Source organism: Parus major, chromosome 10 (genome assembly GCF_001522545.3).
Source record: "Parus major isolate Abel chromosome 10, Parus_major1.1, whole genome shotgun sequence".
NCBI classification, from domain to species: Eukaryota; Metazoa; Chordata; class Aves; order Passeriformes; family Paridae; genus Parus; species Parus major.
In genome coordinates this window covers 5,314,097-5,330,585 of record NC_031779.1, presented here as the reverse complement: position 1 = coordinate 5,330,585, position 16,489 = coordinate 5,314,097, and the positions used below count along the sequence as shown (strand labels likewise).

Sequence of the window (16,489 nt, the reverse complement as noted above, 5' to 3'; positions counted from 1 at the left end):
GTGGCTGTACCCCAGATAATCTTGCATTAACTCAGTCCTGGCACAGTTGCTGATCTCACTGCTTCATAGCTCTTGGTGGTGATAAATTTTCAGGTTTGCTTCTGGTGTTTAACCTTCTGCACCTCTGTCAGGGAAATGATAAGTTCTGTAACACAAATAACAATAAATGTTAGTCTGCAGTTCATGTAAGACAAAGTTCTGTGAGCAAAACACCTTGGGGCAAATTTTTAATCTACTTATACACTGGTTTAGAGAGACAATCATGTTTACTTCTGGCTATTCTTGCTGCTTCACAAATGAGAAGTATGTGTTTTTAAATGAATATATTTGAAATCCCACTGAATATACCCACACATATTTAATGTGATTGGAAAGAAGCCTGTAGGATCTCTTGTCAAACTACAGTGTCTCAAAAAATTGCTTTCTGCAAATGGTTTCTTTCAGTGGCAACCAAAGTTCATTCAAGGCGATTTTCTGACCTTTCAGGAGCTGCAGAACAGGAATTAACAGGAAAAAGCATGTAGACACAATATTACAGCTACAGATTTACAGAAGCCAGTTTACCACGGCAATGCCTGGTTTTATTCAAAGTATCCTGCACAGGAGAGTTGATTAATATGTTTCATCAGCACAGAGGGTAATGTTTTATCTACATGTTCATGGCTTGACTATCAAACCACTGCAGACCACCAGGGGAAGAAGTGGTTGAAATGCCAGCAATGAAAAAGCAATCCTGTTTCATACATATCTCCAAAATGAAAGTGTGAGGAATGAAATAAAAGGTTGCTTTTAGAAATATGGTTTTATGTGATGCAATATCTACATCTCTTTTGCTGGACAGCCCCATCCCAGTCTGTGTCCATATCAGAGGTGCTCCAGCCTTCTGAGCATCTTTATGGCCTCCTCTGGGCTTGCTCCAACAGGCTCACATCCTGCCTGATCTGGGACATCCCATCCCAGAGCTGGACACAGCATTCCAGGTCTCTCACAGGGGTGGAGTAGATGGGGAGAGTCCCCTCCCTTGACCTCCTGTCCACACTGCTCGTGACACGGCCCAGGACACAGCCCAGGACACAGGTGGCCTTCTGGGCTTGTCAGGTCATGTTGTGCTTCTCATCCACCAACACCCCCAAGTCCTGCTCAGAGCTGCTCTCACTGCATGTTTTGGTAGAAAGCTGTATATGGAAAGAAAATCTAAATCGTTAATGTCTTCTGTTACACATCACAAACTGTACTGTGTGCTAAAGTTGGTTCATTTGTTTTTCCCCTTTTTACCTCCTATCAATTCAAGAACAAATTGTGAAAGACACAGTAAGGGCAAGAAGGTGCTTTGAGACAGCTATCTCAAGGATTAAAGTTTTCAGGTTTTCAGGTAATAAATACAGTTTTAATAGTGCCTGTGGGGAAAAAGATGAAAGGAAGTCTAAAGCTTATGGTAAAAACAAAAGAGAATAAATTACTTGAGGCCAGTTGTGAAGAAAAGAGAAATAGTAAGAGCAAAAATGAAAGTGATGAAAAAGGATGGAGGGCAGAGAATATATCAGCTTCTGGAAATCCTTTTGCTTTTTTTGGTGGTATCCATAAAATTAATCCATAAAATTAAGATGATTGATGATCTACTTTGGGACATTCTGAAGACAGGTCTATGGCTGTATCTACATGGTTGTATCTACATTGAAGAAATGTGAAGGAAAAAATGTTCACAAACAATCTGAGAATACCAATAATTTTCTAAAAGGTCAAGTTATACTCAAGGGAGAACTCCAAATATCTTCCTACATAGTGGAAAGATAATATAACCTGTTAGTGCTAAAGTGTTTGGTTTGGTTTGTTTTTTTTTCAGTATGGAAAGACATTTCTTCTGGGCTTTGCCTTGCAAGGCATGGGAGGTACTGATATTTTCATTCCATGCAGATGTGTGTGGTGTGGTCTGTTAGGACTGCAGAGATGCAAACTCACTCTTGATATGCTCTGCAGGTTTATACTTTCAGTAGTTTCCAGAAATGGAGTGAAAAGGGGAACCTTGTGTGGGTCCATGTGCAAGATAACATCTCACATAGTGAGTTACATAATTTTAAATCACTGCATCCAAACTGTTTGGTTTTGTAGAATCAGTTTAGGACCATGGTAACATTTACATAGGAAGTTAACATTTCTTCTATAGAGTCCTTAGTATAGAATATAAGCTTTGACTTCTCCACTTAGTTCTGCTACCACCATGTTGTAATAAATCCATTTGCTTTGCTTTTTGTTCATGTATTACTTCTTGGTGACTTTTGGAGCTTAGTGGCATTAGTGCTTCTTGCTGGTTTCTAAGAATATTTTATCTTGTTTATATGTTGTAACTAGAAAGGTGAAGAACATAATATTGTGTCGCTAAAGGACACAAAACAATTCACATGACCACTCTCAGTGTCAGAACAAAAACCCATCACTTTATTCTCTGACTCCAGTATTTATAAATTCTCGATAATGACCAGAGATTGGATAATTAAGTTACCACCTTCCCAAGCACACTGGTCATGAGAAATGCCCTTCTTCTAAGAAAAGATGTTTCTTAGAAGAAATGTGATAAACAACTTATGTTTATAGGACTTTTATGGGAAAGTAACTAAAACTATGAAAACATTATCAGAAGGCTCAATTTTCAGGGTGACAATATTGTAGTTTTAAATCAACATTAAGATGTCATAGCCCTTCAATATCTGATAATTCTGTATTTCAGTGTAAGTTTTTTGCCCTTGATCACGGGGTTACCTGGGTTTTATAATCTTTCCATATAGTTTCATACTGCTCCTTCAAGCATGTCACACTGAGCTCTCAGGACAAATATTTGGTAGCTCTCTTTCTGAGGAAAATTTTAATGTGGAAATTAGGCATATTTAACTTCATAAATAATGTGTATCTAACTTCATCTACAGTGTTTTATAGTGTAATGTTGGGTCTCCATCATAATCCACAATGGCCACTCTTTCAAAGGGCTGCAGATGTGTTTCTTTTTTTGCTGCACCTGTGCCAGTGTTAGGAAAGATTGATTTGGGATAAAAACATTAAACACACCGAGCATGTCTGTAACATGCCTGTAAATGTGGTAATCAATACTTTTGTGCCTCCTTTTCTCTGTTGTGGCTTCCAGCATGGTGGTAAACTTTACCTCTGAAGCTGTGATAACAGAGAACCAATTGTGCCCTACTCCGTCAGTAGAAGGGATTTTAGCTGAGAAGCGTTAAGGGGATTGGAAATTCTTCAGTTCCTTTTATTAGGATCTTTGTGCTCTGCAGGAGGCAGGGTAGCTTCATAAGACTTGCAAAGGACATGAATTTCACCCTTTAGCCACATGTCCAGGTGAGGTAGTTCCTTGTCTGGGACATTAAGAAAAGCATGAGGCACGAAAGAACAAAATTGTGAAGACAAGTGTGACAGAGGACTTCAGTGTTTGATAGCATGTGGTGGCTGCCACTGAAATGCAACTCCTAAACAGAATGTGAGACTTAGACCCATGAGATGAACAGGAATTCTAAGAGCCTGTTTCATGATTTTGACAGTGCTGGCTCCTTCCCTCTTGTCTTTGCCAGTGACAAAAGGAAGAGGTTACCTTGGAAACACCAATAGAGGTTTCTTCATTAATGAATGCTGATATGAAGAAAATACTGCAAATATAGATAAACCTGATGTAGGTTACAGCCTTTGTCGTCAGCTGTGATGTTTGTAAGAATCTGGAGCTGGCAACTAAAATTTGCAACACAGCTTCTGTCCTTTGGTTAATACTGTGGAGGTTATGGGAGGTTTTGTCCAAAAACACCAGAAAAAAATATACAGCCATTTTGGATTTAAGGTTGTCAGAAATATTCCTAACACGTGCACTGACAAAAGATAACATCTTGTGAGAACAGTGGAGGGCTGTAAACTGTGAGCATGCATATGGAAAGAGTTTCAACAGAATTTCTTACTAATTTCAGATAATATGGAAAGAGTTCCAACAGAATTTCTTACTAATTTCAGCTGATACACTCACACTCCTATTGAGTTATAGCAATGTCAGCACTGGATATTTAAGGTGGCCACACATCAGGCACACATTTGTTCTTGGCCTCTTACTGCTTGTACCATTGCATACTGAATATGTTGAGATTTGTTTGCCCTGACTGGACCTGGTTTTTTACATTTAAAGCAATAAAATTATAATTAAACTGATGGAACCAGGTTAATGATTGTTTTGAAGCATTTTGAGATGAGAAAAAAAGAGTAATTAATGCCATGAGTAGTTGTTATGGAGAATGCTGCTTAAATTGTGATTGTTGTTTAAAAACCAAGTAGTTACATATATCTAGAATTTTATCCACTCTTTTTCCCCAACTTGTAGGTGCTCATGATACGTGATATTCACAAATACTTTCCCTGTTTAAGATACCCATATCCCCATCAAAAGGATTTAAATTGTTTCAAGACTACATCTGTTTATAATAAAACATTTTTCAAATCTTACTTTTTAGTAATGTTTGGTAATAAAACCCATTGAATTTTCAGAGTGTGTGATAAAAGTGGGAGATAAATGGATTATTTTGAAATGGCTGGAGGAAAACATATAGTAGTCATGCCTAGTTTTGATTTAGCTTTCTCTTACAGTGCAAGACTGAGGATGCTGTCAGATTAAGTACCCTACTCTCTTTAAGATACATAAAATGTTGCCATCCATGTAATTGTGTGACAGGCTGGAAGTTCTTGAACATCAAAATTATATTTTTTCCTTGTTTGCCTCTTGAAATGAGTAATAATAGGGTGCTTGGGGTTTTTTCCAGATAACCTTTTTCATGCTGCTCTCTGCAGTGTGTGTGATGCTGAACTTGGCCGGGTCCATTCTCTCCTGTCAGAATGCTCAGCTGGTGAAATCCCTGGAAGGATGTCAGTTGGTGAGTGATGGAAAACATGTTTCTTACCAAGGGCAATGATTCTATTTTTCATCTGCTAGGGTTTTATACACACATTCCTGTAATTTCCGAAACAGCACGTATTTACTAGAGCAATCTATATGTGTTACAACCTGAAAAAAACATTTTGGGGAAAGTTTGGATTAAAGTGTTAATGGATTTAATGTTTTGCCACCTCAAAAAGTAACTTTTAATATCATAAGGAATGATTCCTTACTGTCATGGTAAAAATGATGCTTCAGCAGAATAGGTGGAATGCAGGCCACATCAGAGCAGTGTGGTGGTTAGGATTTCATGTCAGCAGGATCAGGATTCCTCCATCCAATACTTGTCCAGGCGGTGGATTTCACAATAGGAATGTGTTGGTGTGTGTGAGCTGATATTTTGTTTGCCAGCCTGAATTGTTGTTCTTTTTAATTTCCAAAGTGAATGAATGTTACTTGTGTTAAATAAAACACAGAACAATACAAATTATCGTGATATGGCATGCTCTAAATTACAAGGTACAACTTGCCTAAAGCCTTTGTGGTTTTATCTCAGGAGCAAAAGTACATACCCATTAAATTCTAGCATATTTTCTGACTTAAACTTGCGAAGATGACTACAGAAGTTGACTCAGGACTGAAATATTTGGGTTTAAATAAGTGTTCAAACTGTAGTTTTGATTTTCAGACCACGAAGAAATGCTAAGTAGCTTTACCACAGTGTGTTGTACTCTGTAAGGGTAAGTTAATTTCATTGTGGCTGTTCATATTGTAATTGTTTCCAAAAAAAATGTTAAAATAATAATAAAAAACCCCAAACCCTTAAACAAAAAAACACAACACAAAATCAAGCCAAAAAAAGCAACAGTTTCTTCTACCCAGACCTTGCTCTTTAGGTTTTCCTTGCTCAAAATCCCATTTCAGTCAGACTGGGGACTTACACATGAATATATTGCATTGCCATATTACAGGGCTCATATATATGGAATTCTAGAGTTCTGTTCTCATAGACCACCCTCTGGGAGTGATGCACTGTAGTGAACAGCACTGCTTTATGATTAAGCGCAGGATTTGACTCAGAAGGTGGTGATATATTATGCTGAGCATATTTAATTACTTTATTACCATTTTTCACTCAAAAAGGAAAAATCCCAGTTTCTTAACAACTGTTCCAACAGTATATTTAATTTTAATTCCTTAGATGGCTCTCTTTAGTGCTGCAGATCTCTGCAATCCTGCACTATGTGCCTTGTGTACATTATCAAATCTAAATCCTTTACTTGCCTCCTAGGATGCAAATGTACTCTCTGGGGATGCAGCTCTACGAGTCAAAATCCAGCTTTTGCAGACATGTGGTTTGAAATGTGGTTAACATCCCATATAACTGAGCCAGTAAATTCCCAAGCACAGTATAGCAAAAAAAGTCAAATTCAAAATAAATTCTGTTTTAATTCTGGTATTTCTGTCAAACTCATTCATGGTGAGTGCATGGCTTTAAAAGTGATAATAGTATCTACTGTATTATGGAGTTTAAATTCAACAGTGTTTCACATGTAGTGTTGTTATTTGAAGAAAAGGAACAAGACACAGTGGTCTTATTTTGCTTTAAACACTGGGGATTTATTGTAGATTCCATAATATGTATTTTTGTGTGAATATGAGAAATGTGCTTGCCATATGTTAGCATTTCGAATGTGTAATTTGTGAAGTTGGTATTTGTGCCCTTTATCCTGCAGCTTAGCAACACACAACACTGAGGGGGAAAAAAGGGCAGTAGTTTTAACGCCTTGTTATGAAAAATTAATGGGAATTTTTTCCCCCATAATTAGCTGCAGATCCTGTTGCCAAAACCTCAAGATACTGCTTTAAATCAGTGAGAGTAGGACTTGTACAGAGAAGTTGCTGTTCATTAATGTGTACAGGAGAAACATTTCTGTATAGGAATTCCTTTTTCAAATAGCAGTTCTCTAAAAATTGTTCTTAAAATATATGGGTTAAGCAATTAATATATTTTAGTTTATGTTTTATTACTGCACAAGACAGAATACATTTTATTTCTTCTTCCATGTTTGTTTTTATTGAGTTTACCTGTCTTTTAAGTCACTTATTCATTTAAAAATAACTGCTGTAGTTTTAATCAAATTTGCAGGTGATTATTAGTCAGAAAAGTAGAGATGGTGTCAATCCCTCTATTGAAAGATTACTTATAATTTTTATTTTTTTTTGGTTGTAGAGCTGAAGTTGGCCAGTGGTTACAGTAACATGTAAAGGAAAACTCTTCCTTTCCCTGAATTATCTTAAACTGGAATAGACAAAGCAAGAAGTGCAGCAGATGTAGGTTCAGAATGAATGACAGAGCCCAGGTCCAGAACTGAGGTTTATTTGTATTCCATTTTGCACTGCAGCTAAACTCAGGTCTGTGCATATCAAAAACCAACTTTCAAAATTCCAGGAAAAATAATATACTCTTGTTTTGTTCTTATTCGTCTGTCAGCTTTTAATCTTGATATTTCCCTACAATGCAGCTTTATCCTTACTGGATCCTCCTGTCTTTCCCTCTGCATAAGGGCCTAGAACTGACTGAAGTTCCTTTCCCTGAGCACACCAGGAGAGCTTTCTTGTACTTCACTGCCTTGTTATCAACTTTTGGACTCTTATATTTAATTTTGAAATTTTTCCTTCCCTTTTTTATGTTTTCTACAAAAAACCTGAATGTTAATTTAGAGGAAGAATAAGAAGCAGCAAAATCTATTACTACCTTCACTAGAAGTTACATTTGTAAGTGTTCCATCTCTTAAGGAGATGGTAGAATGCAAAGTAGCACTGTTAACTAATTCCTAATTTGCCCTATTAAGGGAAAATATGTGTGCACTTAGCAGCCAAACAAGCAAAAAAGCTTCTTTTCAGTGGCATTGACAGAATCTCACGAACTGATACAGATGAAAAAAGTAACTAACATAAGGCCTCAGAGTATGCATGTATTTGTAATAAATCTGGAAGGTCCTTTTCTTTTTTGATTCTCTGCTATATAAAAGTCAGGTTTTAACTGCTTTATTAAGCAGTAATAATACTGCATTTTGACAAAATGCACGTACTAGATAATTCATGTATATAGGCAGCTCTGGCTGAAGTTTGAACTCTCAAATATAGTTTGGGTGAGGGTGTACTGTGCAACTGTCATAAATATGAAATCACACAAACTCTACTGTGAGTACTGACAAGCATGAGTAAGAATCACGAAGTGGAACACAAATATGCACAGGATGGTGGGGGTATGTGCAGGGGATGAAGTGAATGATGCTTTTTTATTCTTGAGCTCTGCTAGCCAAAAAGAGATGGAAACACAGTTTTGGAGGCAGTGCTGAAGTAATTGTATCTGAGGTTGGCAAACACCAGCCCAGCAGCTGAAAGGAGTGATCCCAACCCCTTCTCTCTGTACCAATGCAGATTTATTGTCAGTGCTACTGCCTCTGTTTATGAAGTCACACAGTTGGTGGTGTTTGAGATGTGATTTGGGCTAACAATAAACCACTTCTCCTCCTTCCTTCCAAGTAAAAAAAAAAAAAGCTAATTTTGGCACTGTTTAGGTCACAGAATATCTGCATGAACTCTTGATCCTGAGTGCACAAGTGTGAGACTGCAGCAGGGCAGGGCAGGGAAGGGCACTCTGGAGCAGGGGGCTCAGCTCTCAGCTGTCTTGCTGAGAACACGAGTGCAGTGACACCTTCAGCCTTTTGTCCTGGTCCCCATTGCAGAAACACACCTCACAAAGGTGTCACTTCACAAACATGGAAGGAAAAGGTGCACAGCAAGGAAAATTGATTAAAATTCTCAAAAATTAATATGCTTCCAATCTGGTAGTGTATCTAGTGGTTGTTTTGAATATGCTGCAATTCTTAAGATGGCCCTGTGTTCTGCAAGAACTGTCCTGAAAACATCTAGCTTTTAACTCATTTTAAGGATTAAATTAAAAGAAGAGCTACTGGGCAGTACAAAGTTATAGAACAACTTTCAGAATGAATTGAGAATGTCTCATAAATGGGGAATCTTGACCCAGCCTTTTGAGCCTTATCTTTGTGACACCTGTTCATTACATGTGATACAGGTAGCCCTGGGATGTGTATTTCACGTTAGAAATGCCAGATACATGGCATGAGTCAGTGCCTGTTCTTTATTAAACAGGGGCAGCAAGAATCAGAACAGATCATCTTGCAGTACAAAGCTTTGTCTCAGGTCCATTCTCCTTATTACAAAAACTTTTTAGCAGCTGAAGCTTATATTGATTTTCCAGGTGTAGTCTTCTGGCCCCTGGCCTTGGCACAGCTCTAAACTCAAAGTGTCAGTTCCAAACTTCCTCAGCAGCATTTCTCAATCCCTGAACCATTTCCAGAGAGGTTTGGGAGCAAGATTTCCCCCAGTGACATCCAGTGCTTTGATTTTACATCACCTTGAGGAGCTGAGGTCAGCTGATCATAAACCATTTAATTTGATTTTGCTCAGATCTTTCACCTTTTAAAAGAAAGTATTAAAAGATTACAGGAATTGGAAAATAACTAGTCTGAAATTGTTCAAGCTGCTTTGTAGTTAAATAGTATGCTAATGAGAAATAAAACCCACAACTATCACAACTAGAGGTGAGCAAAAGTATGTTTTTCCTTTATTTCTTTGCAGTGGCTATGGCATAGGGTATGACTAGTCTCTGTGAGTTGCCACAGACAATTATTTCCAGTTTTGCCTTGGAGAATATGGGAAATGGTGGAATTTACATACCCAGTTTTTTCTAAAGCCTTTTACAAATTATGCTGGCTAGAGGGCAATGTGGACTCTCAGGAGCTGAAGTCCCCTGAGATAGCTCCTGCCCTGAGCTTGCTTTCATCACAGTAAGCAAGCATTCAGTCATCTGTACCTCATCTGGAGAAATTTATTATGTTCTTTTAATTGACTCTTATTTTCGCTCTTCCATCTGCTGTCCTGGTCACCAGCATGTATGGAGAGAGTCCAACAGGAGTAGCACTAAAAAATACTATATTTAAACATATAACTTTTAAAATCATATGAACAATTTAAACATTCTTTGAGGTCTAATAACCAAGTAAATATTCTGTTGAAATGATTCTATGTATAAGTCTGTGCAAGGTAATTCCACTAGGACTGCTGGTACCTGTTTTTGTTCAGGAAATTGGCAACATCCTAGGGAGAATTTGAATTTAAAATAACAAATGTGTATTTGTATTAGGAATTTTTTTGTGGATTTGTATCTGGAAATTTTGGGGTTTTTGAATGCAGAAGAGTAAGTAACAGGGTGATTCAGATCTCACCACCCAGCCACTGTGCTTCCATCTTTACTCTGGGGAATAAAGGACTGATTTGTGGTCTTGACTTGTTCACATATTTTCTGACCTTTTTCTGTTATTTTTGGTTTTCCCACATTGGGTATGATTTTATGTTTATTCTGTTGAGTTACTCTGGTTTCACCTGCCCCTGGAAAGCAAATTTTTTTCAAAAAGAGGCATGAAAGGTAATATTCTTTGACATTGAATCCTCTTTCTGTATTTTACCTTTTTTTATAGCTTATATTAACCAGTGGAAAACATTCTCCTCCAAGGGTTCTGCACAGAGATTTTCATTTTGCATTTAGTAGTCATTACTTTAACTGTAAATACCACTTTGGGCAAGTGTGTTTCTGTTGATTTATACCTCTTCTGACCTTTTCTCCACAGATTAAATTTGACAGTGACGGTGTCTGTGTTTGCTGTGAAATGCAGCATCAAACATCGGGCTGCAGTAACCTGGGAGAAACACTGAAACTGAACCCTCTGCAGGAGTGCAATGCAGTGAGGCTGACCCTAAAGGTGCGTGAGGAGGGAATGAACTGTTTATTGCACTTTCAACTTAGCAAGACAAAGTGTGTGATGAAGGGAGCAGCAGCTGCTCTTCTCTGTCTTCATCCACCCTTATGTGCAAAGCACATCTTCATCACAACATCAGCATTTGTGCGGGCAACTGTTTTGTTAAAGATTTTTCAGAATACAGAAGTTAAGACCGGCTATGACCAGTGCTGGAAGGTGCAAGAACTGGTGTCTTCCACTTTGCTGTTCCAAGGTGGTGTTTCTTGATGTTATGGTAAACTGCAAACACAAAGTATTGCAGAATGATGAGGTATTTTGTGATGTGCTGCTACCATGAAGGTTACCTGGGGAGAGAAGAGTGACTGTTCTTTCTGGGTAATGCTGGAAATGTGCTTGTAAGCTGCCCTGCAACATTGTAAGAAGTTTAAATCTTGTAGAGTTTTGTGTTACAACTACCCAGGTGAAAAATAGAGAGCAAATTGATTATCTATTGATTATTGATTCATTCTAGGTTTAGTTTCATGATCAGAAGAACTCTGCATCAGTGATTCTCAATTTCAAAGTTTGTATTTTAATAAAACTAATAGAAAATAATGGATTGAAGTAGAGAAATTCATCAGAGAAGGATCTTAGGGAGGCAGATCATAGGGTAAGTCCTGAGAAAGATATAAAAGTTTCATTCATATTTGAAGATATATTTTTAAACTCAGAATGGGTAAAAATGCCGTACAAGGTAAGTAGTAAATATAGAAATGTTATTCAGCCTTGTTAAGAAAAAGCAAGAAAGCTACAACCAAGTAATAAGGATTATTAAGGTAGAAGGTTAAAATATTTTTTATGGTCCCGAAATTATGTAAGAACTCTGGCTCAGGTTTTAATGATGATGATCGAGGTAATAGAGCAAAAACCTACTGAGTTTAGTAAGTGGAAAAGAAGCATAATTTGACATTGCTGGTCAAAACAACGATCTTCAGTGAAATGTATTACAAGAAGATAACTTCTGAGGACATTCCTCAAAGTATGACAGATGCAGAGACATGAACCTGTCATCCAGGAAAAGCTGACTTGCTAATCCCATAAAAATAAAGATTGAGGGAGCATATGTTTGCTTCCTGTAAATATGTCAGTAAGGTAAACTTTAATGAGAGGGAAAACAGCTGTTTATCTTTGGAGGCCACTGTCAGCATATGAAGTGAGTAGAAGTGACATATGCTGAAAATCAAGACAAGGATTCTAACCAATACAGCAATCAGAATGCAAGCACAAAATTTAATTTCTTGCAAGGTATAACTCAATCATTTATAAAGGGAATTGACATATCAACTTGCACTACAAGAAAATGGGTTTAAACACAGGAGTTCCCATAAGTATAGTCTGAGTGCAGTTTTAATTATGTTCAGAACTTTTCATCTAACAAAGGGTAGTTAGGAAAATAACTAGTTCAGAAAGTTTTTTACATCTTTTCCAGTTTTAATTCTACATTTGCTTTCTATATGGCTTGGCTCTGATTCCTGGCTGTAAATTCAAGAACAGCATTCTACTAAGCCCATAAGAAAAAAAGTTATGGCTCATTAGATAACAGCTGAACGTGATAAGGCTAATCCTCTTTAATTACAATTAACAACTACAATGTGATTTTAAAGAAACAGATGTTTTAGTACCCAAAACTCAATTGTATTCATTGTTTGAGGAGCCAGAGGGAGAGAAAATGTAGAGAACCAGATTTAAGATTATACATCTTCATGTGTACCATTCTCCTCCTCATTGCACGTGGGGTAAAAATCTCGTGTTTCCACTAAATCACCTGTGGGTTTCAGTGGTAGCAGCTGTGGAGCTCCTCTGTGAACAGAACAGTGGAGCACCTATCAGTCTGAGCCTGTTCCCAGGCAGTCAAACAGGACAAGGAAAACCAGCAGTGGCTCCTGGTCCTGTGTATGTTAACTGTGCCTTGCGTGATTTTGCGTGCGCGGTTTATAATTGCTTTGGAAAAATCTCTAAATTTGTTGTTGTTTCTGCAATGAACCATCTCTATGTTCTTTTTAGTAAATCAATCATCCTTCTTTTTTCATTTCAAGCCCTGAATAAACTACTCAAACATTTTAATGGGGACATACCACTGCAGTATGTATGGTCTCACATATGTATTTTTATGGATATGAGTATTGATTGCAAATGCTGACTGCTCTATAAGTGTTGATTTCTGGGATTAGTTGAATAGTGGGATTTCAGCACAAAATTATATGTTGCAGTAAAATGGACAAAAATACTGTGCCATTTCACTGTTGTAATGGGGTCTCAGCCCACTCAAGGGTGGTGAATTGGTAGGGTTAGAATTATATTTATAAGATATCATACTTGTAGTCTTGTCTGCACACGTCAGTAAAAATAGCACAGTTGCATGATGTGATGAACTGCCATTAAGATGTGCAGGCACCCAAGTGAGATCCATCTACCCTGTTTTACAATTGAGAGACTTCCTGGTTTCTGTATTTCATTAGAAGATGTGAGTCCTTTACACTTGCCTGCATTAGTAACCCCTAAACTGCCCCTGAAAATAAGGTTCCTTGCTTTCCTCTGGATACTCAGGATCAATAATCTGTGCTTCTAAAGGATGTCAGTGTCCCAGTTCTTGATTTTTTTTATAATAACCACACTTCTAGAGCAGCTTTATCTTATATTAGGAAGTTACTTGGCTTAATTAAAGCCAAATGAAGGCACAAGCAAATCCCACCTATTAACGAAAATAGTTAAAAGAGTTAAAAACTTTATTAAGAATCAGGTGTCCAAAAATGAAATGATGACCACAGATGGGATGGATTTGGGGTGTAGTTTCAATAACATTAATTTAATCTGTTTTTCCACAGAAGTGTGTTGGTTTGTGGATGAAATTTTAAGGAACTGAGTTTTTCGTAATGTTAATTAAAGTACAAAGGCTGAATTTCCCTGACATCTTTCATCTGTGAAGATTATGTCTTCTTTCTAAATTCAGAGTATTCTGAACTTAAGATGCAGGTTTTGAGAGGATGAAGTTAGGTATTTAGAAGTTTGAATTATTTTGTAACGTATTACTGCTGTCTGATACTGACATGCAAGAGGAGAATGTTTTGATTTAGTTATGATCCAATTGAGTATTTTTAATTACATGGTCCAGAATTCCTGCAGACATGTATGTGAATTTATAGATTTGCTATTTTCATAATTGCTTCCTACTTTACTTAAGATGCATCTGTAGAATGCTTTTGTGACTATCAGGCAAGGAGAGGAGCTGATTCCCTCCTCTGTCTTCAGCATTAATATTTGGTTTGGAGCTGCTAAAGTTCAAGTACAATAGAAATAGTAGATGGTTCTTTCAGGTTTCTGATTCCATTCACTAATTAGGCATCTCTATTAGAGATTTATGTAGCTCTGCAGTCTTCTGTGTGAATACTTTCTTTCCTTACCTCTCCTTTGAATCCAAATTTATTGTTACTGAGTTTCCTGGTGACCAAGTCTACTCATATGTTTAAATTTTTTTTTCATTCAGAAGATGATGTTTCCACTTGCAAAACAGAGGAGGATGGCTCCTAGCACGTTCTTTAGAGTTATGAGAACAGTCTATCCTCAGGTTTACTGTAAGATCAAATGCAGTATTGTTAATTTTACTAAATTTTACCTGAAAGGCTTCAAAAGCTACTTAAAATTGGATAAAGCTCAGTAATAAATAAGTAATTTCAGATCAAATTTTTAAATGCTGGACTTGTTTCCCATTCCTTTACAGGCAGCTGAAAATATTCCCTACATTCAGAGTGTATTTACCACACCAAGACCATCAAAAATAGGGCGGATCAGGGTGGGCTTTGTAGTCTGAATAGTTGAGCTACTTCTCCTTTCTCATACTTTTTTCTGTTCCTAGCTTGGACAACGAGTGAATATGGCTGTAAAGTTCTCTCATGGCTGAAGAGGTGCCTCTTTGAATGACTGGAATCTGTTTATTCTATCCTTGTCCAGTTACGTTATGAAACCTTAGCCTTTCAGGAGTCTCTAACTGTCATATACCCAGTACTAAATTTAATGCAGACACCTGACTTGGAAGGGATGCAAACTTGTCTGCAAGCAGAGAAGATCTTTTTGAGTTTAAGTAGCAGCTGTGCACTGCTTCTTAAAAGTATAGTAAAATAATGAATTATACTGTATTTCAAACCTTAAATCTGTTTTATGAAGTGTTGACCATCTCTCCATTTACAATGCAATGTGTGTTTGAGACCTGTTTGGCTCAGAATTAATTCTTGAGCCTTTGTTGTAGTAGGGCAGATAGTTTTCCTGGTGTTTTTCCAGATATATCCAGTGAGAACAGCTGAAGTCATATTTTGAGTTTAAAAGGATTGTTGTCCTTGAATTCTTGAATAAAAGAGGTATATTGACACCAATTTAATGGGTGAAAAAGCTTTGCTGCTCATTATCTCTTTTCAGGATACAGTAGTGTAAGAAATGAAGCACACTATAATTGAAGTCAATCAAGGAGAAAAGAAATCATCTCCACTGCTTTGCAGCCGTGGAGCTGCTTTTAGCCATTGATCGCTGGGGATGTTGAGATCTGCGTGTTCAGGGCTGCTGCTTACAGAGTGTTCTTTTTACACATCAGCAAGCTGATTTTGCTTCTTTCATTGTATATTGACTAAGGTCTCAAAAGTGCCAAGAACTTAAGAACCTCAAAGACTACAAATCTTTTCTTTCCACAGGAAAATAATCTATTCAGGCAGCAAAATGTGAGTGTATTGTAAAAAGAGCTGTCAGTTCAATACTGTTGAGCAGACTGGAACTCATAAAATGAAATGGATGTACTTTGTTTCCTTCTAGAGCAAAACAGGATTGAATACAGTTTCTCAATTCTGTGTAAGCAGCACAGCTGATAAATTTTCTGTCTAATACTTGGCAGAGTGAATATTTTGAGGTAATAGTGCTTCATCTGTATGGTATGGCCTGTACTGAGCAATAAATTCTCTGCTTTGATGTTCATGCACATAACTTAATTTACAGTACAGTTTATTGCTATGATAGGAAGAAGCAAGAGAGTGACTAAATATTTACCAAAGTCGGCATTTGAGTTGAGTTTTGAAGATGTCCAGACATTCCTGTTTCAGTCTGGCTTCCTTGATGGTTTTGAAAGATAACTGATACTAGAGACAAATTCAATTATAAATTGGTTTCTAAGCTGAAGGGGCTCTATGGGTATGGCTCACTATTACAGTGAAGTGATACCAGCCCAGTTTTGCTTGGTTTGCTGTGATAGGAGGTACAAATGAAGTTCTGAAGGACAAAATTTCAGGAGGGTGAACACACATGCAGTGAGTGTTCATTGGTTATACAGGACCCAGCCTTACCAGTGCACCCATCACTGGGTGATGGGACTCATGCCATTGTCATTTTTCATTTTAGATTCTATCTCATCTCTTTGCTTTTGTCAGGTAATTTCATGTGCTAACAGCTGTTCTGAATTGCTTTGTTAAATGATTGTTTCTACAGTTGAGTTATCGATGTGACAATCACCAATTTTTTACTTATTCCAGTTTGATACCATCTGACTGCTTTATCACTCAGCAGTTTGATGGAAAACAAAGAAAATCAGTTTTTAGGACAAATTGCTTTTCAAGCATGTTGCAGTATGAGTTTTTTATATGATATTCTCAATTAATTATATTGTAAAATTACATTTTTTCAATACAGAATATTAAAAAAGATTGCAATTTAA

The 16,489-nt window shown here is 37.2% G+C and overlaps 1 protein-coding gene across 1 annotated transcript in view; it reads left to right on the top strand.

Moving 5' to 3' along the window:
• FAM189A1 (family with sequence similarity 189 member A1) overlaps positions 1–16,489 on the top strand; it is a 54,538-nt gene that overhangs the window by 10,156 nt on the left and 27,893 nt on the right. The window contains exons 2-3 of the mRNA XM_033517066.1: positions 4,800–4,910; positions 10,633–10,764. Coding sequence (XP_033372957.1) covers positions 4,812–4,910; positions 10,633–10,764 — 231 coding nt within the window. The 5' untranslated portion in view covers positions 4,800–4,811. The remainder of the gene's footprint in view (positions 1–4,799; positions 4,911–10,632; positions 10,765–16,489) is intronic.